The 26927-nt window shown below is 43.2% G+C and overlaps 1 protein-coding gene across 1 annotated transcript in view; it reads right to left on the bottom strand.

Moving 5' to 3' along the window:
- The window catches only part of LOC126456430 (trypsin-1-like), a 108842-nt gene extending 86142 nt beyond the window's left edge, over nt 1–22700 (bottom strand). Inside the window, exons 1-2 of the mRNA XM_050092183.1 lie at nt 22615–22700; nt 6692–6714 (exon numbers count right to left, since the gene is read on the bottom strand). Of these exons, the coding sequence (XP_049948140.1) occupies nt 6692–6714; nt 22615–22700 (109 nt within the window). The remainder of the gene's footprint in view (nt 1–6691; nt 6715–22614) is intronic.
- Nucleotides 22701–26927: the final 4227 nt, after the last annotated feature.

The following is a 26927-nucleotide window of genomic DNA, read 5'->3' as shown; positions in this document are numbered from 1 at the left end:
GATTGATAGTGCTGTGGGCAACTCGAATGTATGGGTCAGAAAATTTTGCGTAAACATTTGGACATGAGAAAGTTATCCGCAAGTTGGGTTCCGCGATTGCTCACGCTTGATCGAAAACGGAATCGTCTGAAGTGTTGCAAGGATGGTTTGCAGCTGTTCAGAAAGAATCCGCAGGACTTTAAGCGTCGTTTCGTCACTGTGGATGAAACATGGATACATTACTATACTCCTGAGACCAAACAACAATCTAAACAATGGGTTACCAAGGGAGAATCTGCACCAAAAAAGGCGAAGACCATTCCTTCGGCCGGAAAGGTTATGGCGACTGGTTTGGAATTCGCAAGGAATAATCCTCATCGACTATCTGGAAAAGGGTAAAACTATTACAGGTGCATATTATTCATCGTTATTGGACCGTTTGAAAACTGACCTACAAGAAAAACGCCTGCGATTCGACCGCAAAAAAGTCATTTTCCATCACGGCAATGCACCAGCACACACCTCAGAAGTTGTGGTTGCAAAATTATTGGAAATAGGATTCCAACTCGTTTCACATCACCCCCTATTCTCCAGACTTGGCCTCCTCGGACTACCATTTGTTCCCCAATTTGAAGAAATGGCTGGTGGGACAAAGATTTTATTCAAATGAGGAGGTGATTGCAGCAACTAATAGCTATTTTGGACAATTCCTATCATTCGGAAGGGATCAATAAATTAGAACGGAGTGTATAAGTCTAAAAGGAGACTATGTCGAAAAATAAAAGAGATTTACCCCAAACAAGTAAGTAGTTTTTATTTTGCACCGACTTTTCAAACGCCCCTCGTAGTTGTTCGTAGTACTTTTCGAAAGCTAGACCATGGAATGTCCAGCTGTTTTGACAGCTCGAGCACTGCTCGAAGATCGCACATTGCGCTCAACATTCTCAGCCACGACAACAGTAAATTATTCAACAGTTTGTGGCGCAATGGGACGTCGGCATCTCTCAGGAGCGATTCACAAATCGCCAGTTGATTCGCATTCGCGCGTCATGTTCTTCAACCCCGAAGTGAAAAGAGGACTCTTACTACTCCTTTAATGCGTAGAGACTGGCGAAGAACAGCATCACCATTGGTGTTGTTTGGATAAAACAGTTTTACGAGTAAAGTCCTGTTTACCTTATCCAGGCCCACACTGACTATGTGCAACTGTAATGCACGTTGATGCTTGTGTTCCAACCCTACGTCGCCGTACCAGTATCGGCGCCTAACGACAAGTCAAGAGACTAACACTATTAACAACACAAATCGTGCAGCCCACAGTTTGAATAACATTCCTATAAAATTGGGTCCCCAAATGATAAAAAATCGAAAGACACCAGTGTGATTTTTTAAGGCAATCACTAATAAATGTCCGATGAGATTATCTACAGTCAGTGACACTGTGTCATACACTGAAGCGTCAAAGAAACTGGTATAGGCACGTGTATTCAAATACAGAGATATGCAAACAGGCAGTATACCGCGCTGCGGTCGGCAACGCCTAAATTAGAAAACAAGTGTCTGACGCAGTTGTTAGATCGGATGCAGCTGCTACAATGGCAGGCTATAAAGATGTAAGTTAGTCTGAACGTGGTGTTATAGTTGGCGCACGAGCGATGGGACGTAGCATCTCCGAGGTAGCGATGAAGTGGGAATTTTCCCGTACGACCATTTCAGGATTGTACCTTGAATATCGGGAAAAAGATTCTGCAAGAACGAGACCAACGACGACTGAAGAGAATCGTTCAACGTGAAAGGAGTGCAACCATTCTGATTTCAATGCTGGGCCATCAACAAGTGTCGGCATGCGAACCATTCCACGAAACATCATCGATATAGGCTTTTGGCCGGCTGCGGTGGCCGAGCGGTTCTACGCGCTTCGATCCGGTACCGCGCCACTGCTTCGGTCGCAGGTTCGAATCCTGTCTCGGGCATGGATGTGTGTGATGTCCTTAGGTTAGTTAGGTTTAGTAGTTCTAAGTTCTAGGGGACTGATGACCTCAGATGTCAAGTCCTATGGTGCTCAGAGCCATTTGATCCATTTGATACGGGCTTTTGGAGCCGAAGGCCTACTCGTGATCCCTTGATGACTGCACGACACAAAGCTTTACGCATCGCCTGAGCTTGTCGACAACGACAATGGACTGTTGATGACTGGTAACATATTGCCTGGTCGGGAAAGACTCGTTTCAAATTGTGTATGGGTATGGAGACAACCTCAGGAATCCATGCGCACTGCCTGTTCAAATGGTTCAAATGGCTCTGAGCACTATGGGACTTAACATCTATGGTCATCAGTCCCCTAGAACTTAGAACTACTTAAACCTAACCAACCTAAGGACATCACACAACACCCAGTCATCACGAGGCGGAGAAAATCCCTGACCCCGCCGGGAATCGAACCCGGGAACCCGGGCGCGGGAAGCGAGAACGCTACCGCACGACCACGAGATGCGGACAGGCACTGCATGTCATCAGGGGACTGTGAGGCTGTGTACTGGTGTGGGGCGTATGAAGTTGGAGTGATATGGGACACCTGATACGTTTAAATAAGACTCTGACAGGTGACACGTATGTAAGCGTCCTATCGTATCACTTGCATCCATTCATGTTCATTGGGCATACCCCGGACTTGGGCAATTCCAGCAGGACAATGCGATATTTAAAAGGTCCAGAATTGCTACAGAGTGGCTTCAGGAACACTCTTCGGAGTTTAAACACTTCCGCTGGCCACCAAACGCCTCAGACATGAACATTATTGAGCATAGCTGTGATGCCTAGCAACGAGCTGTTCAGAAGAGATCTCCACTCCCGCGCACTCTTACGGATTTATGGACAGCCCTGCAGGATTCATTGAATCAATTCCCTCCAGCACTACTTCAGACATTAGTCGAGCCCATGTCACGCCGTGTTGCGGCACTTCTGCGTGCTAGTGGGAGCGCTACACGATATTAGGCAGGTGCACCACTTTCTTTGGCTCTTCAGAATATATTGCAATGCGACAACCCACCTGCAGCGTAGTGTACTGCCACCAAGACCAACGTAAGCAGCGAAGACCTCGCCATAGTGTCTTCTTCAACCTAGTACGTCCACAGTGATTGTGCGCTTGCAACGTACGACGTTAAACTCGCTTCGGTTTATATACAGTTCCATTAATACGACTGAAATCGCGTCGTTTCATGATTATCGATAAAAGCACAAAGTTCAGAGATAATGACTTCGCCTCTCTGTAAACACTTGGAATAATTACCGTCGCTATAAAAGCGTTCATCTATATCTACATCCTATCAAATACGTTTATCCTCTTCTGATGAGCATCTATAGGGTCATCGAACGCAGAAGGGCTACATTTCGTTTGTTATCAAAAGTGCTTGTGCTTGTGGTCGTGCGGTAGCGTTCTCGCTTCCCGCGCCCGGGTTCCCGGGTTCGATTCCCGGCGGGGTCATGGATTTTCTCTGCCTCGTGATGACTGGGTGTTGTGTGCTGTCTTTAGGTTAGTTAGGTTTAAGTAGTTCTAAGTTCTAGGGGACTGATGACCATAGATGTTAAGTCCCATAGTGCTCAGAGCCATTTGATTTGAACCAAAAGTGCTTGTGTGATGTTAGGTGGACTTGCTGCAAACTATCTAGTGCGCCAGACTGTCTTCCCAGACAACATACGACCTACTAAATCACACTATCTACAAGACACAATTTATTTATGACTGAAGGCAGAAGTGCATGGTAATCAGAGAAGAGGAAACTCGAAGACCTTGTGATGTGGTGCCGTAGATGGATATGAAAGCCATGTCAAAAAGGAAAACACGAGATGAAGAAGTAGTGCAAAGAACGAGTGAGGACAAAAACTCAGACGAGCAGAAAGGAAAAAATAATGATACCTATGCGAGAGTTCCCAGACGAAACTGGCAGGAATAACATAAAAGAATAGTTTACTATGTGCGGTCTTATTGGATGGGGTCATGCCTTCATCGCTAAAAAATGAGAACTTCTTCACCCAGCCAATTATACAGGGATTTACAGCGTGAAGGCGAGAAGGAAAGCACCTCGAAGGATAATAATGTGCTATGCGAGCTTCTCGTGCAGTTTCAGTAGCCACTAGCCGCTTTTTCGGCCTTAAGGGCCAGCGATAGTGGACAATGAATCAACCATTCAACCATAGGGTCTCAAAATATACGATCGAACCAGAGCATGGAATACGAAGATCCTGACACAGATGTCAAATTTAGTCTGGAATGTCTTTTACAACGAGTATATTTAGCAAAAACGTGTTTTCTAGTGTAAGGAAAGAGGACACTACTCAGGAGACCAAAAAATTGTTTACAAATAATTCGATGGGCTAGATAAGGAACTGTACCGTAGTAAAGTTCTATGTAATGACTTGGCAGAAAATCCTAAGAGATTTTGGTCTTATGTCAAAGCGGTAGGCGGGTCAAAACACAATGTAGACACTCAGTGACCGAAATGGTACTGAAACAGAGGATGACAGACTAAAGGCCGAAATACTAAATGTCTTTTTCCAAAGCTGTTTCACAGAGGAAGACTGCTCTGTAATTCCTTCTCTAGACTGTCGCACAGATGACAAACTGGCAGACATCGAAATAGACGACAGAGGGATAGAAAAACGATTAAAATCGCTCAAAAGAGGAAAAGCCGCTGGACCTGATGGAATACCAGTTCGGTTTAACACAGAGTACGCGAAGGAACTTGCCCCCCTTCTTGCAGCGGTGTACCGTAGGTCTCTAGAAGAGCGTAGCGTTTCAAAGGATTGGAAAAGGACACAGGTCATCCCCGTTTTCAAAACGGGACGTCGAACAGATGTGCAAAACTATAGACCTATATCTCTAACGTCGATCAGTTGTAGAATTTTGGAACACGTATTATGTTCGAGTATAATGACTTTTTTGGAGACTAGAAATCTACTCTGTAGGAATCAGCACGGGTTTCGAAAAAGACGGTCGTGTGAAACCCAGCTCGCGCTATTCGTCCACGAGACTCAGAGGGCCATAGACACGGGTTCCCATGTAGATGCCGTGTTTCTTGACTTCCGCAAGGCGTTCGATACAGTTCCCCACAGTTGTTTAATGAACATAGTAAGAGCATATGGACTGTCAGACCAATTGTGTGATTGGATTGAAGAGTTCCTAGATAACAGAACGCAGCATGTCATTCTCAATGGAGAGAAGTCTTCCGAAGTAAGAGTGATTTCAGGTGTGCCGCAGGGGAGTGTTGTAGGACCGTTGCTATTCTCAATAGACATAAATGACCTTGTGGATGACATCGGAAGTTCACTGAGGCTTTTTGCGGATGATGCTGTGGTATATCGAGAGGTTGTAACAATGGAAAATTGTACTGAAATGCAGGAGGATCTGCAGCGAATTGACGCATGTTGCAGGGAATGGCAATTGAATCTCAATGTAGACAAGTGTAATGTGCTGCGAATACATAGAAAGATAGATCCCTTATCATTTAGCTACAAAATAGCAGGTCAGCAATTGGAAGCAATTAATTCCATAAATTATCTGAGAGTACGCATTAGGAGTGATTTAAAATGGAATGATCAAATAAAGTTGATCGTTGGTAAAGCAGATGCCAGACTGAGATTCATTGGAAGAATCCTAAGGAAATGCAATTCGAAAACAAAGGAAGTAGGTTACAGTACGCTTGTTCGCCCACTGCTTGAATACTGCTCAGCAGTGTGGGATCCGTACCAGATAGGGTTGATAGAAGATACAGAGAAGATCCAACGGAGAGCAGCGCGCTTCGTTACAGGATCATTTAGTAATCGCGAAAGCGTTACGGAGATGATAGATAAACTCCAGTGGAAGTTTCTGCAGGAGAGACGCTCAGTAGCTCGGTACGGGCTTTTGTTGAAGTTTCGAGGACACACCTTCACCGAAGAGTCAAGCAGTATATTGCTCTCTCCTACGTATATCTCGCGAAGAGACCATGAGGATAAATTCAGAGAGATTAGAGTCCACACAGAAGCATACCGACAATCCTTCTTTCCACGAACAATACGAGACTGGAATAGAAGGGAGAACCGATAGAGGTACTCAAGGTACCCTCCACCACACACCGTCAGGTGGCTTGCGGAGTATGGATGTAGATGTAGATCAGTCAATTGTAAGGACATGCAGGGGGAGAGAGACTTGGGAACACTTTACTGTTATACTTGATGTGAGGGATTTCAACTTCTGCTATAAAGTCTTCTACGTCTTTAGCTGTGAATACAATCACTGTCTATTACAGTCACTCCTAGTTAACACTTGGTAGTCGATGCGCTAACATACTCAAGTAAGTTTAATAAAATGGAACTCAAGTAAAAGTCCTCCTGCAGTTGTTCTGTTCATCATCGAAGTACTCGCAACCGTTAAAGTGACCATGAGAGTAACAGAATAGCGTGTTATTCATCTATTTCATGTCGATCCTCTTCTTCATTTCCGCCCCCTCATGCAAGACACTGTTTGACTGTTTTACTTGTCCCAAAGATATTACAGTATATTTTTGGGCTATTATCATTAGGATATTTTTATTTTCCACTCTGAAAATTATTGTAATATATTTACATTTGAATTTCAAACTAAAGTTGAAGGAGTGATAATAAGACATAATTTTGCATTGGTTTACGTATGTAGTTAATTGCACACGTCACTTAAATGATAATTCTAACTCACCTCCACGTGGTACACCCCGGGCAACGCTGCCAAGCGGCTAAAGAGTTAGAAACCTAGGCAATCCGGATTGTCTTACGACCTCCAGGATAACCGTACACAATGCAAGCGAAACAAGCGAATGGCCTTTCCCAAGACCCCAGGACAAAGACCGTGGGACCAATCTTGCACGTCAGCCAGTTCAATAAAGAAAACATAAGCGGACCAAAGAGTGAATGCTTATCGAAGCTTCTTTTAGACCATGACATTGACATCCTTTTAATACAAGAAACACACACTGCAGACGAAGCACAGCTCCAGTCGAGAGGAAAAATCCCAGGGTACAGATTGATTAGCGCAAAATACCACCCAAACTATGGCACCGCTACTTACGCAAAGACAAGTATTGATAATGCGAAGCTAGTCTCTACATCTCACAGCGATAACATCCGTAAAACTACAATAAAAGTGGGAGATTTAACTATCATTAACATCTACAAACCTCCGTCGTTTCCTGGCCAGCAAACCAGTCCCCCATCGTCGACCACCCTGCCCTAATTGCAGGTGATTTCAGTAGCCACCATGCTGAATGGATGTACAGGGAAAACGACGCAAACGGGCTCAGAATTATGGAATGGGCTGAGAGGCAGATCATGCACCTAATTTACAGCCATAAAGACATGGCAACCTTCATATCAGCCAGATAGGGTCGGAGACAAACCCCGAACTATGTTCTGTTTCCACCGACCCGAGGGCTTAGCCTGTCCCTGTTAACCGTCACATCGTTAAACACATCCCACACAGCCGACACAGACCAATCTTTCTTGAGGTGGGCATATAGATCCCCGTGATCCTTACTTCTCCAGTACACCGGTGGAATTTCTCCAAAGCTGACTGGTCTGGCTCTACTAGAGACCTGGACTTTAATATACGATTCATACCCCCTCATCCTCAGCATGACCAAAAATTTGCCGACACTGTTATAAAGACCGCTAAAAAACACTTTCCTAGGGGTATTAGACAGCAGTATATACCAGAATGGACTGAAGGTAGTGAACGGCTGTTTGAGGACTACGAGAAGAGCGGAAGATCTGAAGTCGCAGATGACCTCCTGCATAGCCTGGACATGGATAGTAGGGTCAAATGGAGGAACACCATCGAAAAACTGGATTTTAGACGCTCTAGCAGAAAATCATGGAGCGTTCTGAAGAAACTGGGAGCAAATGCACATTACCAGAAACTAAACCAAGTATTACACCAGACCAAATTGCCAACAATATCGCCAAAACGTCTAGAGAGACTGTCTATAAAGAACACTCACGTAAAATAAAGATAGAACTAAATACAACAAAGAAAAACTGCCTTGAACAACAAGACAAAACTGTTCACAGTCACAGAAACGCTACAGGCCCTACAAGGCATAAGAAACGGCAAGGCCCCTGGTCTCGACAACATACACCCACAATTCCTAACACTCTGTGGACCAACAACAAAAGAATGGCTGACGACTTTTTACTCCCACATACTCCAGTCAAGAGTTTTGCCAAAAGAATTCAAGGAGGTCAAAGATCATTGCCATCCTCAAACCAGGAAATCCAGACCATAACCAGAAAACTATAGACCAATCGCTCTCTTAAGCATAGCATATAAACTGCTTGAGCGTCTCCTTTACAACAGATTAAATTCAGTCATACTGGAGTCTCTGCCTATCGACCAAGCCGGCTTCAGACCCAGTCGAAACTGCGAAGATCAGGTCCTCACATTAACAACGTTCATTCAGGGGGGAACGCTTGGAAACTGGTGCGGTTTACGTCGATTTGACAGCGGCATATGATACTGTCTGGAGAGAGAGTCTAACATATTAGTTCCTAAAAGCTACTAGATGTAAAACGATCACGTCTCTTTTTGAGAACATGTTGTCAAATAGAGTCTTGCAAATCTCAATGGGTGGCTCTTTCAGCAAATCAAAACTCCTGAGTAGTGGTCTCCCCCAAGGATCAGTGCTTGCGCCTCTGCTGTTCAATCTCTATGTAGCCGACCTACCAACTACCGCATCTAGAAAACTTATTTACGCAGATGACATCACTCTTGCATGCCAACATACTAATATGACTGCTCTGGAACAGACTCTCACCCAAGATCTAGAACTGATGGCTGAATACTTCAGGAAATGGCGACTAACCCCAAGTGTACTTAAAACGGAGACCTCATGCTGCCATCTAAATAATAGGCTGGCTAGAACACCTCTACAGATATCGCTGAATGGTACTGCGCTTCCTTACAATTCACATCCAAAATATCTGGGCGTAACATTGGATCGCACCCTCTCTTACATAAAAAACACCTACCAACCTGGCGGGTGGTCAAAGCAAAGTGCTCTCAACTGAAATAACGCCGAACTGAGTACAGCAAAGGTAAAAGGGAACGCTTCTTTAATGATCAGTTTTTCATTAATACATTTGGCCAGCTATTTCAGATTGACACTGACCGGCCGGTGTGGCCGAGCGGTTCTAGGCGCTTCAGTCCAGAACCGTGCTGCTGCTACAGTCGCAGGTTCGAATCCTGCCTCGGGCATGGATGTGTGCGATGTCCTTAGGTTAGTTAGGTATAAGTAGTTCGAAGTCTAGGGGACTGATGACCTCAGATAAACAATTGAACGAATAAGCGCGTTATGAAAATGGTTGGTCATGAAAGAAGTTGTACAGTGTTGTGTAAAAGACTGAAAAGCAGCCGCCTTGTGGCGGCACACCTCGCTTCTTCCCCATTTACTCTGAAAAGTCGTACCTAAGAAGTTGACACCGTGCCGTGCTGCCTTCGAAGCTCGAGGCTACTTACAGGCGTAACTCAAGAAGTCATTCGAACATCGATTAGTAAAGGACCGAACTAGAATGATTACTATGGGAACAGCCCAAACGTGTCTCGTTAATTAAAATGTAGTAATCGTCATTAGGCTTCACATGCGATCAAATATCAGTTAAAAACAAAACTTAAAAAATATTGACGAAGCAAATATAGGGTTGAGACGAGCAAGACAGAGAAATACTAACAATGAGCAGTAACAGTGGAGGATGATGGCTTATTATCTACACTGTAGGCCGTAGCGCCTAGTAGCAGTAGTAGTAGTAGTAGTAGTAGTTCTATTTATCCGTAGATCTCTTTTACGATGTGTTTTGCTATTGCAATTTAAAAATAACAAAACTAAAGTAATTCACATATACAGACATTTACAGGTTTACGGGTATAGAATGACAAGGGTGGAACAGGTAACCTGCTGTGGCCTTATAGTAGGAACCATCCCGGTATTCACCTGAAATAATTTAGAGAAACCACGGAAAAACTAAATCAGTATGGCCGGATAAATACTGGAGCCCTCACCCTCAAGAATACGAAACCACTCTATCCTGGAAAACTGAGTCAGCATCCCTTTATGACGGGTGAGATGTTGAGCTCAGAAAGAGGATAAGCTGCTAGTATTATAAATTGAGGTGACAAAAGCCATAGGATACCCCCTATTATCGAGTCGGACCTCCTTTTGCCTGGAGTAGTGCAGAAACTCGACGTGGGAGGGACTAAACAAGTCGTTGGAAGTCCCCTGCAGAAAAACTGACCCATGCTACCTCTATAGCCGGCCATAATTGTGACTGGGTTGCTCTGCTCTCAGTCATTAAGTGGAGGCCGTCGGCCACTGCGTTGTCCGTGGTGAGAGGTAATGCCAGAAATTTTGTGTTCTCGGCAGACTCCTGATGCTGTGCATCTCGGACTACTGAATTTCGGAACGATTTCTAAAATGGGATTTCCCATGTGTCTAGCTCCAAGTACCATTTCGTGTTCAGAGTCTGTTAAATCCCGTCGTCCCTCCACAATCAATTCGCAAATTTTTTTACATCAATCCTCTGAGTGTAAATAACAGCACTGCTAATGCACTACCCTTTTACCTTTTTTCATGAATCACGTGAGTACAAATGACAGCATCGCTAATGCACTGCCCTGTTAAATCTTGTGTATGCGATACCACCGGCATCTGCATATGTGCATATCGCTATCCCATGCCTTTTGTCACCTCAGTGTGCATCGCACAGCTCTGGGAGTAACTATTTGCAGAAAAGAAAAAAAAAAGAAGAAAAAGTATAGTATGGAAGTGCTATGGCGAATGATAGATTTTATTTTCGGTATTATTATTATTTGTGTTACATTTTTTTAAGAAACCTGATACTCTTCAGTCTATGAAATCTATCCCCGAACAGGTACTTCGTAACTGTTTTAGCAGTTTCTTTAACCTCCTTTAGCAGCTTATTGTATCGTTTTATTTCTTGTTATAAAACGCTATTTTGATTTTTATGTTTATTCTTTATTCCAGTCTAGATTTTGTTCCAAGGACCTCGACATAGCTGTTTGTGCAGTAATTATCAATATTATCTTTTATGCACACAGCCGGCCGGTGTGGCCGTGCGGTTCTAGGCGCTTCAGTCCGGAACCGCGCTGCTGCTACGGTCGCAGTTCGAATCCTGCCTCGAGCATGGATGTGTGTGATGTCCTTAGGTTAGTTAGGTTTAATTAGTTCTAGGTTCTAGGCGAATGATGACCTCAGAAGTTAACTCGCATAGTGCTCAGAGCCATTTGAACCATTTTATGCACACAACTAACTGGTAAATGTACTCACACAGTGCAATTAAAATCTCCACTGTTTTGAACAGATCTTTACAATGAGCTCGACTAGTATTTTTGGTCATTGTTCTTATGAACTATTCCTGCAGTGCGAAAACTGTGTCCATACTTCCTGTACTCGCGAGGAAGGAATTCATAACTAATAATTGATTGTACATATGAATAGTACGTAACCAAAAATAACTGGCTGTTACATACGGACAACAGGATTCAAAGATTGTGATAATGTTGTTGGCATTCTTTTTGCAGATACCTTTGTGTATTCACACCACTTCAACAAAGAATCAATATTCATTACTAGAAATTTTACATTCATTACGAAATCTATAGAGGTTCCATCTACATTTAATTTAACGTGGCATTAGTTTTCTTAATATTCAGTTTTAGTTCATTGCTTATTGATCAATTGTAAACTTCGTTAAAGTTTTATTTTCTTTTTCTGCAAGAAGTTCTTCTGTTTCCGCAATGGCTATAATACTGCTGGCATCAGGAAAGAGAACTTTGTCCCAGTTACTAATACTACTGGCAGTTTCACTGATGTAGATCGGGAACAATATTGGTCCTCTTATACTACCTTGACGAACTCCTATGTTAACGTATTTTGGTTCTGATCAGTGTTTTACCAAAAATTTAGAGTTATTGAGGTATTTATTACCTCTGCTCTTTGTACCCTATCTACTAGGTATGGTCTCTCCCTGTGAAGCATATGGCAGCGGCGGTTGTCCTTGGACCACGTGCATCAGCTAGACTATTTATGCCTATTGAATAATAAACGTTCTACTCGATTTTCAAAGACTCTCACTACACCTTTAAGTGTGTGAGGCCTTACAGCCACGCTTGGAACCTACCAACGTGGCTCCTAGCACCAGGTTCTCTGCGATGGTCACTGATCACACGGACACTGCGTCCTGACTGCCCCCAAGACTCCGACCAAAGTGAGGCTGGGTGATGCTGCTGGGTCCTCTTCAAAAACTGGGTCCCAGATCGAAAACAGTACCATTTGCTTTTGCCACCTACTTGACCATTCCTGCAAAAAGCTATGCCCGTCTTACAAATGGCGTTTGTGGGAACCCACCAAATCTTCTAGGTTAACATAAATTTACACTTGTAAGAAGGGAAAGATTATATGTAATTTTCGTCTTACTTTCGGATTGGAATATACAGAAAATATGAAAGCAGCATTTATTTATAAAAATTAATTTGTAACTTCATTCCCTAAAATGAAATAATATGGTAAAGCATCCCGAGGCGTCAGACTCTATGTTGGATGGTGCTGATGAGACACTGCCGTGAGGACCTAACCAATTCACCACCTCTAGGTGCAGGTAACAGCGACACAGTCTGTGGCAGTCTGTCAGATGCTCAGAGGAGCCAGTGAGACGTCATTAGCAAAGTAAACATTTATTGCTTAAGGACGAACATTATGAAGTACCTCGAAGAAAACGATTTATTGACACATAGTCAGTACGTTTTCAGAAAATATCGTTCTTGTGAAACACAATTACCTCTTTATACTTATGAAGTAATAAGTGCTGTCGACAGGGGATGTCAAATTTATTCCATATTTTTAGATTTCCAAAAGGCTTTCGACACCGTTCCTCACAAGCGTCTTCTAACCAAATTGCGTGCCTACCGAGTATCGCCTCAGTTGTGCGACTGGATTCGTGATTTCCTATCAGAAAGGTCACAGTGCGTAGTAATAGACGGAAAGTCATCGAGTAAAACAGAAGTAATATCCGGCGTTTCCCAAGGAAGTGTTATAGGCCCTCTATTGTTCCTCATCTATATTAATGACATAGGAAACAATCTGAGTAGCCGTCTTAGATTGTTTGGAGATGATGCTGTCATTTACTGTCTTGTAGTCATCAGATGTCCAAAACTACTTGCAAAATGATTTAGTGGCAATTGACCCAGAATAAGGAAAAGTGTGAAGTTATTCACATGAGTACTAAAAGAAATCAGCTAAATTTCGATTACGCGATGAGTCGCACGAATCTGAAGGCTGTAAATTCAGTTAAATACTTAGGGATTACAATCACAAATAACCTTTTTTGGAACGATCACGTAGATAATATTGAGGGTAGAGCAAACAAAAGACTGCGATTCATTGGCAGAACACTTAGAAGGTGCAGCAGGTCTATTAAAGAGACTACTTACACCACGCTTGTCCGCCCTATTCTGGAGTGTTGCTGTGTGGTGTGGGATCCGCATCAGTTGGGATGACGGATGACATCGAAAAAGTACAAAGAAGGGCAGCTCGTTTCATATTATCGCGAAATAGGGGTGATAGTGCCACAGATAGGATACGTGAATTGGAGTGGCAATCATTAAAACAAAGGCGTTTTTCGTTGCGAGCTCACCTTCTCATGAAATTTCAAACACCAGTTTTCTCCTCCGACTGCGAAAACGTTCTGCCGGTACCCACCTACATAGGAAGAGATGATCATCACGGGAAAATAAGAGAAATCAGGGCTCGCACTGTAAAATTTAAGTGCTCGTTTTTCCCGCGTGCCGTTCGGGAGTGGAACGGTAGAGAGACAGCTCGAGGGTTCATAGAACTCTCTGCCAGGCACTTTATTGTGAATATCAGAGTAATCACGTAGATGTAGACGTTGATGAAGGATATGCAGTCATCTTGAGTCTCAGACTGCCTCCAGCTGAGGAGCAGGAGTGCCGTGCACCACGCCTGGAATGCGCTGATACCAAGCCGCGGCCCGCAGTCTCGTCCCGTGGCGGCTGACCATTTCACATCGTTGTATGAACTCCCTGTGAGTGGCCTTAAAAGTTATGAACACTTGTTCATTACAAAAGTTGTGTTCCAAAGTACCGAAGATCAACAGGTGCTCACAGCTGTTAAGGTATGCATTTTAGAGCACATGTTTACTGAACATTTTTTCTTGTTTTGGTCCATACTACCTCTTCCCAAAATATAGAAAGCAAAGGGCTTGCAGTAGAAGAGATTCACTTCACAATATTGAAAATCAAGAATATCTCATAGCTCTTCAGGTATGCGTTTTAAAGCCCATCTTTACTTGACATTTGTGCTTCTATTATCGTGTACTTTCAGCCGTGTAAGTTTGTGCCTCCTTCTTGATACACCCTGTACGTAGAAGGCTGCTGAACTCGTTCAGCGTCATTACTTCGTACAACTACTGAGCTAAAACACACTGTTGATTGGCGACTCCATGTTGTCTTGTGCACTGCGACCAGATAACAGGTATACTTGAAAAAAGAGACAGCATTGGTCGTATATTTTTTACTATTGCAAAATCGATTTTCTGTCACTGAGTGACCATCTTCAGTGCTATATTGTATAACTTAAATTGGGATGCACTGTTGTCACTAAGCTTACGGCAATCTCATGAGATTGCCGTAAGCTTAGTGACAACAGTGCATCCCAATTTAAGTTATATAATATAGCACTGAAGATGGTCACTCAGTGACAGAAAATCGATTTTGCAATAGTAAAAAATATACGACCAATGCTGTCTCTTTTTTCAAGTAAAACACACTGTCTGACAAAAAAAGTAAATCACCCATTAAGACAGGTGGGAACGAAACTTTAAACAGTGACAATGTATAGGATGTTAATGCAGTGATTACAAAATCGAGTGAAGTTTAGGAGTATGAGTTCACTTATCAGAAAGAAATTGCAACCTCTCTGGCTAGGACGCATGCACTGATTGCAACGGGAAATATGTCACTAAGTCATTTCATCCTCTCCTGAAGCGAGCTGGCCCACGAATCTCGTAGCTGCTCGTTGACATGGTGGATACTGCCACTGGGATGGAATTGCCATCCTAGCTGGCCCCATAGATGTTCTGTCGAGCCGGCTAGAGTGGCCGAGCGGTTCTAGGCGCTACAGTCTGGAACCGCGCGACCGCTACGCTCGCAGGTTCGAATCCTGCCCCGGGCATGGATGTGTGTGATGTCCTTAGGTTAATTAGGTTTAAGTAGTTCTAAGTTCTGGGGGACTGATGACCTCAGCAGTTAAGTCCCATAGTGCTCAGAGCCATTTGAACCATTTTGTTCTGTCAAGGACAGATCTGGGTATCTTGTTGGCCACAGGAGTACGGCAACAAGACGATAACAATTCATAGAAACACTTTTGGAAAAATGCCACCACCAACGTGCCGCACTAGAGATAACACATGAGGACGCAGGATTTCTGTGATGTACCGCCGTACCCTCAGAATTCCCTCAATCACTACCAGCCGCAAACAGAAGTCATAACTGATGGCTCCCCACACCGTGAAGCCAGCGGCAACACCGCTGAGCCCCTCTAAAACATTGGGAGACTTGGACCTCTCACCAGGTCGCCACCATATTCGCCGACGATGGTCATATGCCGTATTATACCCCGCGTCATCATGCTGGCCTGCTGATTGCTGTCAAATGGAACTTGTGTACATCCCGGTCAAGGCGGAGAAAACAGTGCGCTGTTTATAGTCAATTGGCCTCGCTGCGTAGCGCTAAAGGGAAATTGAAGACATGCGCGGAAAAACGGGCTAACTCTCAAATATGAATGCTTGAGGACAAGTGATACCATCTGTTGTTGGGTGCGGGACCTATCAAAATCGACATTAGTCTCACCACTGAATATCACATTAAGATATTTAGGGGCGAGACCAATGTCAATTTTGATAGTTCCCGTACCCAGCAACAGATGGCAACACCTATACGTAAGTTTTTACATTTGAGGATTAACAAGTTGTTCTGCGTGTGTATTCAATTCACGACGAATGAAGGGCAGACGGAAGGCAATTTTTATCCCTACACTGCCAATGCTATTTCACTCTTTGTATGGGTGCACTTTACAAAACAACTATAAGTGTCAAAACAGTGAAATTTTTGCTGAATGTATGTAATATAGATGCCTGCATTTACAAAGAAAATGAAGAAAATACCTCTCAAGCATTTGAAGAAAATTTTTTTAGTCTTTCACTAATAAAATTTCACGACTTTTAATACATAAGCTATTAGAAAACAGTTTTTGTTGTGTTGTAGATCTCAATGTATTTGTAATAACTTATTACCATCCTGAGCACAAACTGACCAAATTTCTATTTCTAACCCAATTACTTTAGAAAGTAATGGTACCTGAAAATCAAAAAATATAGTTTTGAGAAAAATCAATTTAAAGTTTAGCATTGCTAATTGATGACAATTTTTGTATTGTATTGTATTGAACTGGGGACCTACAAACAACGGAGAGGCTTCGTCCCCGCCATAGCCCTCAGTGGTTCACAACTCCGCAACAGGCCACAGCAGTCCACTCACCCCCACCGCCGCCCCACACAGAACCCAGGGTTATTTTGCGGCTCGGCCCCAGTGGACCTCCACAGGAACGTCTCACTCCAGACGAGTGTAGCCCCAGTGTTTGCGTGCTACAGTAATTATGGCGTACGCATACGTGTAGACGGTGTTTGTGCAGCAATCGCTGACATAGTGTAACTGAGGCAGGATAAGGGGCACCAGCCAGCATTCACCGAGGCGGATGAAAAACCGCCTTAAAAATCATCCACAGACTGCCCGGCACCCCGGACCTCGATACTTATCCGCCGGGCGGATTCGTGCCGGGGACGGGCACCGCACGCCTTCCCGCCCTGAAAGCAGAATTACTTATCACTAGTACCTTCCTGCACCGTACTGAGAATCATCTGAATCATATTGATCGTCTTTTCTTCTCTTGGACCCTCTTGTTTTCTGTCTAGTTTCTTTTGTGTATTTTAAATTAGCAATTTCTACCTTACTGATTCTCTCTTAAGATCAAATAAGGCAGAATGGATAGATAACATTCCAACAGAATTTCTAAAGTCATTGGGGGAAGTGGCAACAAAATGACTATTCACTTTGGTGTGTAGAAAGTATGAGTCTGGCGTCGTACCATCTGACTTTCGGAAAAGCATCATCCACACAATTACGAAGACGGCAAGAGCTGACAAGTGCGAGAATTATCGCACAATAAGCTTAACAGCTCATGCATCCAAGTTGCTTACAAGAATAATATACGGAAGAATTGAGAATGCGCTAGATGACGTTCAGTTCGGCTTTAGGAAAGGTAAAAGCACGAGAGAGGCAATTCTGACGTTACGGATAACAATGGAAGCAAGGCTAAAGAAAAATCAAGACACGTTCATAGGATTTCTCGACCTGGAAAAAGCGTTCGACAATGTAAAATGGCGCAAGACGTTAGAAATTCTGAGAAAAATTGTGGTACACTATAGGGAGAGATGCATCATATACAATATGTACAACAACCAAGAGGGAATAATAAGAGTGGACGACCAAGAACGAAGTGCTTGTACGAAAAAGGGTGTAGGACAAGGAGGTAGTCTTTTGCCCTACTGTTCAATCTGTACATCGAGGAAGCAATGATGGACATAAAAGAAAGGTTCAGCAGTGGAATTAAAATTCGAGGTGAAAGGATATCAACGATACGATTCGCTGATGACATTGCTATCCTGAGTGAAAGTGAAGAAGAAGTACATGATCTGCTGAATGGAATGAACAGTCTAAAACGCACAGAATGTGGATTGAGAGTAAATCGAAGAAAGGCGAAGTTAATGAGAAATAGTAGAAATGAGAACAGCGAGAAACTTAACATCAGGATTGATGGTCACGAAGTCAGTGAAGTTAAGGAATTCTGCTACCTAGGCAGTAAAATAACCAATGACGGACGGAGCAAGGAGGACATCAAAAGCAGACTAGCTATGACAAAAAGGGCATTCCTGGCAAAGAAAAGTCTACTAACATCAAATATCGGGCCTTAATTTGAGGAAGAAATTTCTGAGAAAGTACGTCTGGAGTACAGCATTGTATGGTAGTGAAACATGAACTGTGGGAGAACGGGAACAGCAGAGAATCGAAGCATTTGAGATGTGGTGCTACAGAAGAATGTTGAAAATTAGGTGGACTGATAAGGTAAGGAATGTGGAGATTCTGTGCAGAATCGGAGAGGAAAGGAATATGTGGAAAACACTGATAAGAAGAGGGACAGGATGATAGGACATCTATTAAGACATGAAGGAATGACTTCCATGGTACTAGAGGGAGCTGTAGAGGGCAATGACTGTAGAGGAAGACAGAGTTTGGAGTACATCCAGCAAATAACTGAGGACGTAAAACTTCCTGGCAGATTAAAACTTCGTGGCAGATTAAAACTGTGTGCCAGACCGAGACTTTGCTCTGGTAGAGCACTGGTAGAGCACTTGCCCGCGAAAGGCAAAGGTCCTGAGTTCGAGTCTCGGTCCAGCACACAGTTTTAATCTACCACGAAGTATATCCTTCTCTACTCTCAATTGTTCTCATTTATTTTTTTATTGGGTCATCAGTCTTCTGACTAATTTGATGCGGTCAGCCACGAATTCCTCTCCTGTCCTAACTTCTTCATCTCAGAGTAGCCCTTGCAACCTACGTCCTCAGTTCCCAGAATGAGATTTTCACTCTGCAGCGGAGTGTGCGCTGACATGAAACTTCCTGGCAGATTCAAACTGTGTTCCGGACCGATACTCGAACTCGGGACCTTTGCCTCTGTAAAGTTTGGAAGGTAGGAGACGAGGTACTGGAAGAAGTAAAGCTATGAGGACGGGGCGTGAGTCGTGCTTGGGTAGCTCAGTTGGTAGAGCACTTTCCCGCGGAAGGCAAAGGTCCCGAGTTCGAGTCTCGGTCCGGTACACAGTTTTAATCTGCCAGGAAGTTTCATGTCAGCGCACACTCCACTGCAGAGTGAAAATCTCATTCTGGGAACTGAGGACGTGGGTTGCAAGTGCTACTCTGAGATGAAGAAGTTAGCACAGGAGAGGAATTCGTGGCTGACCGCATCAAATTAGTCAGAAGACTGATGACCCAATAAAAAAATAAATGAGAACAATTGAGAGTAGAGAAGGATATTCTATGTCAGTCTCTATACTTCTGTACGGAGAAAGCACTCAAAGCAGAAATTGCTTAGCAATCGATTTTTCATGAGAGCAATGATAAACTCCTTTTCCTAACAACGGAGTTCGTTTATGGATGTTGGTGCTACTGCAACCAGTACCCCCCCGAGTGCCTTCTAACCAATATAAACCAGAGATAAGCATGTAATCAGTTCAAGGACGCGTCATCAAACATCTGCCGCCAATACGATAAATTATTACTCGATAACGTTTATTTCATTGCTTCAAGGCCACCGAGACACAGTGAGATTGCGCTATGCACATGATATGATAGAGATCTCGAAAAGAGCGATTACATTTAAGTCTCTTCATTGACGATCAAGTTCGGCACTTATCAATGTCATTAAAGACAGTAAGTAAACATATAACTTGTGTTTTTATCAAGACACTTGACACTAAATCCTACTTTGAATGGAACTTAGATCTATCATCGCCTGCAGATCCATTCACAAGTAGTAGTGCAGTGTGCTGTCTCGTCTCGGAGCATTCCAAAAACAAGTCGTAATTTCTCTCTCTCGACTAATAATACCAGCAGAAGTTGGTACATCTCGCCTCTGTCAGTCATTATGGCCGGTGGGACGTCGTCTAGTACGTATTTCTTGATTCAAAAATCTTTACCAACAGTCGTATGTTTTGGTTTATTTTATTTTATATCTGAAATGCTACCAGTTTCGTCAACTCAGTATTACCATATTCAGGCCCCATACGCTTTTATCGTATTAACATTCTAATCGAATGGTACCATAAAAATGGAATCGTAAATCCGATCGTTATGCAACAGATTCCTGTGATCGGGTGACGCTGACTGAGCCTACATACAGTCCTCGAAAAGAAAAGCAGTTGGTACATGGTCGATCTAGTCAAGCCATACTTATAAAAAGTATCAGTAACTCCCGGAAATTCGTAATACAGTGCAGGTGCACTGCTAAAAGACTGTTTTAGGTAGATTCCCTCGACTTCAGTTCCTAAATTTGACCTAGCCTCCTCGCTGCTAGTTTGTCCCTTAATATACCCTTTCGGAGTACGACACATCTATGAGCACTTCTTTTTTGGCAGAGGTATCACGTTTTACTTTCAGAGTCAGGGTCCCAATTAGTACATTTATAGCAGAAACAGTGCGGCCAAATACTTCTTCTACATAGACCCAACAATTCACAGAACAAATCGACAACATTTTGTTGCAAATCCTACAATTGAAGCCACAGAGATGTGGCTGTTTTGTGATCTAGTTGCGGACAGTCTCTGATACTACTGAAGCGCCACGGAATAATATGCTTTGTATAGTGGAGTAAAATTTTGAAGCCTTTCTCTAGTAGCCCAAGGAGTGAGCAAAGTAAGACAGTGCGCAACATATGGGCAAGGAAGGATCACTGATGTTGCTTGTAATACGGCTGCAAGACAGAGTTAATTGCTGCACGTTGTAAGGGCTGTACCTGCAAGATGCCAATGCATCAGATTGTCATCAGAGGGAGAGAGGGATACTTTCATTGTGATGACCATGCAGACTGGAGTAAGAAGGCATTAGTCAGACACAAAGATTCTATTCAGTACACTGACTTCGCAAAATACGAGTACCATCCACCATCGCACCTGAAAGACGAGGTCGAGATACCTTTCCAACCAGGGCAACTAAAAGAGCTGACCAGAGAAAAAAATCAGGCCAAGTGATTTCACTGATGACTCACAGTAGCAGAGCATACGGGCCAGTCCTGCATAAATATCAGTACTGTTTTAGTCTAGTCGGGAAGCGACTCGGTTCACAGCCATCCAGCCTGGAGGTTGGACCTGTCTCGGTTTATTCCTGCACGCCTAGTCGTCTACAACCTTGCACGGAGCAGCGAGTCCCACCTGGAGGACATAGCCCCCACAGCTGACTAGTCGAATACAAATCCACTGTTTGCAGTTGTAAGTTCAGGTTCTCAGCATATCTAACTGCACTGGTGTCAGTTGTACCCAGGAATAGAATCAGTCTCGGAACGTTTTGGACGGAAGATGTAGTCTATCATGTGCAAAACACTTTATGTCACGAATAGTTACTGCTACCTACGTCCACCTGTGACTGTTTACTGTATTCAGTCCTTGGTCTCACTCTACAATTTTTTACCCCCCTCCCCACACTTCCAGCCGGCCGCGGTGGCCGAGCGGTTCTAGGCGCTTCAGTCCGGAACCGCGCGACTGCTATGATCGCAGGTTCGAATCCTGCCTCGGGCATGGATGTGTGTGATGTCCATAGGTTAGTTAGGTTTAAGTAGTTCTAAGTTCTAGGGGACTGATGACCTCAGATGTTAAGTCCCATAGTGCTCAGAGCCATTTGCACCATTTGAACCCACACTTCCCTTCATTACGAAATTGAGTAGTGCTTGTTGCCTTCTTCGGTCTACCCGTCTCAACTTCAACAGCCTTGTGTAGCACCACATTTCAAAAGCTTCTATTCACTTCTTGCCTGAACTTCTTATTATCCACGCTTCGCTTCCATACAACGCTAAACTCCAGACAAATACCTCCAGCGAAGACTTCCTGACACTTAGATTTATATTAAATTTTAACAAATTCTTCTTTTTCAGAAATGGTTTCCTGCTACACCCAGTCTACATTTTATATCCTCTCTCGTTCGTCCACCATCAACTATTTTGCTGCTCAAATAAGTAGGAGAGGTGGATGGGTTCTGTAACAAAGGGTGCATTGTTATTTCTTGTACACAAACTTGACACTTGCCCTAGCGTTCTTATATAAACAAATCGCTCACTTGAGTTCTTGTTCTGTTTATTTAGGACTGATTAACCGCCTATAGCTGTCTTTATAATTACCTTAATTTATGACCCAAGATGGCCCCCGAGTAGAGGACTTTCGCTCTTGTTCATCCATGTGGTACTTAATGGTCCAAATCTTTTAGTGTAAAGTGATAACTGTAATCTTAATTATCATAATTTGCTGCCCAAAAATGTCGGTCTAATTGTCCCTCCTAATGTAACGTACTCCTTTTGGTCCCCCGTCATAAGTTCTATCCACTCTCTCCTCGTATGGAGCGCAGAAAGCAGAAACGATGACTATTTAAATGTGTATGTGTGTGCTGTGATTAGTCTACACATGTCTTTGCTGTTCCTACAAGAGTGTTGTATATGGAGCTGCAATACATTCGTACTGTAGCTTGCTCACTTAACACTAACTACGGGAACTCTGTTCTGCAAAAAGCATCATTTTACTATCATGAATTTTTAAAACTAGTCGCCAATCTTTGGATAACTTTGACTTATTGTTAATATACACTACTGGTGTGGTTACGTCAGAAGCCATGTTGGTACAAAAGTGAAAAACAGTAAGTGGATGCAGTGAACTACTACGCACCAGGCTATGTCTTTATTGGGTACATCTGAGGAAGGTGGTCGATTCATTTGTTCCTTTGACCACGTATGATTTCGCACCCGTGGCATAGGGGTAGCGTCTCTAACTTGTAACCAAAACACCTTCAGTCCCTAGTTCGACCCTCGCCGGTGCAGAGATTCAGGGAATTGTCTTGTCCTTGAGGTAAAAAACTGCTCCTAAAAAGAAGAAGAATCAGCAATGATCAAAGGCATGAGACTACAAAAATCAATGGAAACCACTACATTACACCCACATAATGTGCACCCACAGGACACGTGATCTGTGGTTGAAAAATGTGTCATGATGATCTGTCCATTGGCAAAAGATTCGGGACTAATCTCCCATTCGGATCACCGAGAGGGGACTGCCAAAGGGGAGGTGACCAGGAGAATAGGTGCAGAAACTCGGTCTAATTATAGTGGGGGTCAGTGAAGTGAACTGGAAAGAAGACAAGGATCTGGTCATATGAGTATAGAGTAATATCAATAGCAGCAGAAAGTGGTATAACGGGAGTAGCATCCGCTATGCATAGGAAGGTAAGGCAGAGAGTGAGTTATTGTGAACAGTTAAGTGATAGGATTGTTCCCTTCATAATCGACAGTAAACCGACACCAACAACAATGGCTCAGGTACACATGCCGACGTCGCAAGAACAGGATGAAGAGATAGAGAGAATATTCCGCCGCAACGAAAAACGCCTTTGTTTTAATGATGTCCACCCCAAATCCTGTATCATTTCAGTGACACTCTCTCCCCTATTTCACGATAATACAAAACGTGCTGACCTACTCTGAACTAATTCGATATACTCCGTCAATCCTATCTGATAAGGATCCCACACCGCGCAGCAGTATTGCAAAAGAGGACGGAAAACCGTAGTGTAGGCGATCTCTTTAGTAGATCTGTTACATTTCCTAAGTGTCCCGACAATAAAACGAAGTCTTTGGTTACCTTTTCGCACAACATTTTCTATGTGTTCCTTCCAATTTAAGTTGTTCGTAATTGTAATTCCTAGGCATTTAGTTGATTTTATAGCCTTTATATTTGACTGATTCATCATGTAACCGAAGTTTAACGGATTCGTTTTAGCACTCACGTGGATGACCTCACACCAAACTTTTCGTTATTTAGGGTCAACTGCCAATTTTTCCACCATACAGATACCTTTTATAAACCGTTTTGCAATTTGTTTTGATCTTCTGATATCTTTACTAGACGATAAAGGACGACATCATCTGCAAACAACCTAAGACAGCTGCTCAGATTGTCTTCTAAATCGTTTATGTAGATAAGGAACAGCAAAGGGCTTGTCACACTACCTTGGGCAACAACAGAAATCACTTCGTTTTACTCGATGTATATCCGTCAATTACTACGAAATGTGACCTCTGACAGGAAATCACGAATCCAGTCGGATAACTGAGACGATATTCCACAAGCACGCAATTTTACTACAAGCCGCTTGTGTGGTACAGTGTCAAAAGCCTTCTGGAAATCTAGAAATCTAGAAATACGGATTCAATTTGAAATCCATTGTCGAAAGTACTCAACACTTCGTGTGAGTAAAGAGCTACAGTAGTTGTGTTTCACAAGAACAAAGTTTTGTAAATCCGTGTTGACTATGTGTCAGTAGACCATTCTCTTTTGAACACAACATATGTTCCAAAATCCTACTGCACATCGACTTTAGATGCGGGCCTGTAGTTTAGTGGATTACCCCTACTACCTTTCTTGAATATTGATGAGTCCTGTGCAACTTTCCAGTCTTTGGCTACGACTCTTTCGTCGAGAGAACGGTGTATATGATTGTTAAGTATGGAGCTATTATATCAGCATACACTGAAAGGAACCTAAGTGGTATACAGTCTGGACCGGAAGATTTGCCTTTGTTAAGTGATTTCAGTTGCTTCGGTACTCCGAGGATATCCACTACTACGTTAATCATGTTGGTAGCTGTTCTCGATTCGAATTCTGGAATATTTACTTCGTCTTCTTTGGTGAAGGTGTTTCTGAAGGCTGTGTTTAATAACTCTGCTTTGGCAACACTGTCGTCGATAGAATTTCCATTGCTATCGCGCAAAGGACGCATTGATTGTGTCTTGCCGCTAACAGACTTCACATACGACCAAAATCTCCTTGGATTTCCTGCCAGGTTTCGAGGCAAAGTTTCGTTGTGGAAAGTATTAGAAGCATCTCGCATTGAAATCCGTGCTAAATTTCGAGCTTCTGTAGAAGATCACCAATCTTTGAGATCTTGCGTCCGTTTAAATTCGGCATGTTTTTTTCATTGTTCCTGCTAGTGTTCTGACCAGTTTTGTGTATCAGGAAGGATCAGCTCCGTGCTAAGTGCGATATTCGGTAGCCGGTTGCCGTACTTTACGTCTAAATTTGACAGAAGGGTTAGGGTCGACATAGTTGCATTCTCTCATTCCACTTGGCAGTGAAGAGAAACTTGTATTTTAACTCAAGATATTGCTGGACAAAAGGTAACCGTGTCTCCTCCACTTGCCGTACAAATTCTGGCCACACCAATTTGTTTCACAGCCAGGATTCGAAACGGTTACCTCTAAGACGAGTGCTACCGATCAGGTATGAGATAGCGACTTCTGTTACGGAGTCTAGGGTGTTAAGGAAATCACCTCAGTATTTGCATTTAGGGAAATCACAAAAAAATTAAAAAATCGCAATGATTGGACGGGTTTGACCCCCAGTTCTCTCGACTGCCGCTAAAAAAAATAAGTGTCATGTAATATTTTGTGTAATGTAATATCTTGTATAGACACCTTTTATTAACCTGACACGTTCTTTCACCCCTACTGTTCAATCTGCAATGATGCAAATAAAAGAGTTTCTGGAATTGAATTAAAAATCCAAGGTGAAAGGATGTCAATAGTATATCGCTGGTGGCATTGCTATCCTGAGTGAAATTGAAGAAGAATTACATGGAATGGACAATCTAATGAGTACATAATATGGATTGAAAGTAAATCGAAGAAAAACGAGAGTAATGAGAAGTAGCAGAAGTGAGAATAGCGAAATCTTAACATCAGGATTGATGGTCACGAAGTAGATGACGCTAAGGATTTTTACTACCTAGGCAACAAAATAACCAATGGCGGACGGAGCAAGGAGGACATCAAAAACAGGCTAGCACTGGCAAAAATGGCATTCCTGGCCAATAAAATTCTACTAGTATCAAACATAGGCCTTAACCTGAAGAAGTAATTTCCGAAAATGTGCGTTTGGAGCACAGCATTCTATGGTAGAGAAACATGGAAAAAATGGTTCAAATGGCTCTAGGCACTATGGTCATCAGTCCCCTAGACTTAGAGCTACTTAAACCCAACTAGCCTAAGGACGTCACAGACATCTATACCCGAGGCAGGATTCGAACCTGCGACCGTAGCAGCGCCGCGGTTCCGGACTGAAGCGCCAAGAATCGCTCGGCCACAGTGGCCGGCAGTGAAACATGGACTATGAGAAAAGCAGAAAAGAAGAAAATCGAAGCATTTGAGATGAGGTGTTACAGACTCATGTTGAGAATTAGTAGGATTGATACGGTAAGAAATGAGGAGATTCTGCGCCGAAACGGAGGAGAAAGGAATATGTGGAAAACACTGACAAGAAGAAGGGACGGGATGATAGGACATCTGTTAAGACATCTGTGAAATAACGTTCATTATACTAGACCGAGCTGTAGAGGCAGAAACTGTACAGGAAGACAGAGGCTGGAATACATCCATCAAATAATTCAGGACGTAGGTTGCAAGTGCCACTTTGAGATGAAGAGGTTGGCCCAAGATAGAAATTCGTGGCGGGACGCATCAAACCATTCAGAAGACCGATGACTCAAAAAAATAAAAAAAATAAAAAACGGAGCCTCCGGAGACCGTGGGTTCCTTGTACGAAAATACTCAGATGGTATCCCTTGAACACCCTCTGAAAGTTTTTCGGTGAATTTCTAGTTCACCCTGGACATGTAATGAACTGATAATTAGAAGAGCTGGCGCAATAAACACGAAAAACATCTGAAGCAATCAGCGCAGTTCAGACAGCACGTGTGTTTTGCTGTTGTCATTATGCTCCAGGTGTCGTTTGGTAGCGCAGACTGCTAATGTATCTGGACGGATATCGGAGGGCCTCCGATTTCAGTACGACTTGTTATTGTGTTTTCCACAGGCACTTAATGTGGTTTTCACATGTACCGGAGACTGGGGGAGTCAAGAATGCGAAGCTCTTCCGTGCTTAGGATCCTGCGTGAGGTGGAGATTCTTTGCATCCACTTTCGCAAATCT

The sequence above is a fragment of the Schistocerca serialis genome, chromosome 1, assembly GCF_023864345.2.
Source record: "Schistocerca serialis cubense isolate TAMUIC-IGC-003099 chromosome 1, iqSchSeri2.2, whole genome shotgun sequence".
NCBI classification, from domain to species: Eukaryota; Metazoa; Arthropoda; class Insecta; order Orthoptera; family Acrididae; genus Schistocerca; species Schistocerca serialis.
Note: the sequence above shows the minus strand (reverse complement) of the source record. Positions and strands in the feature narration are given on the sequence as shown.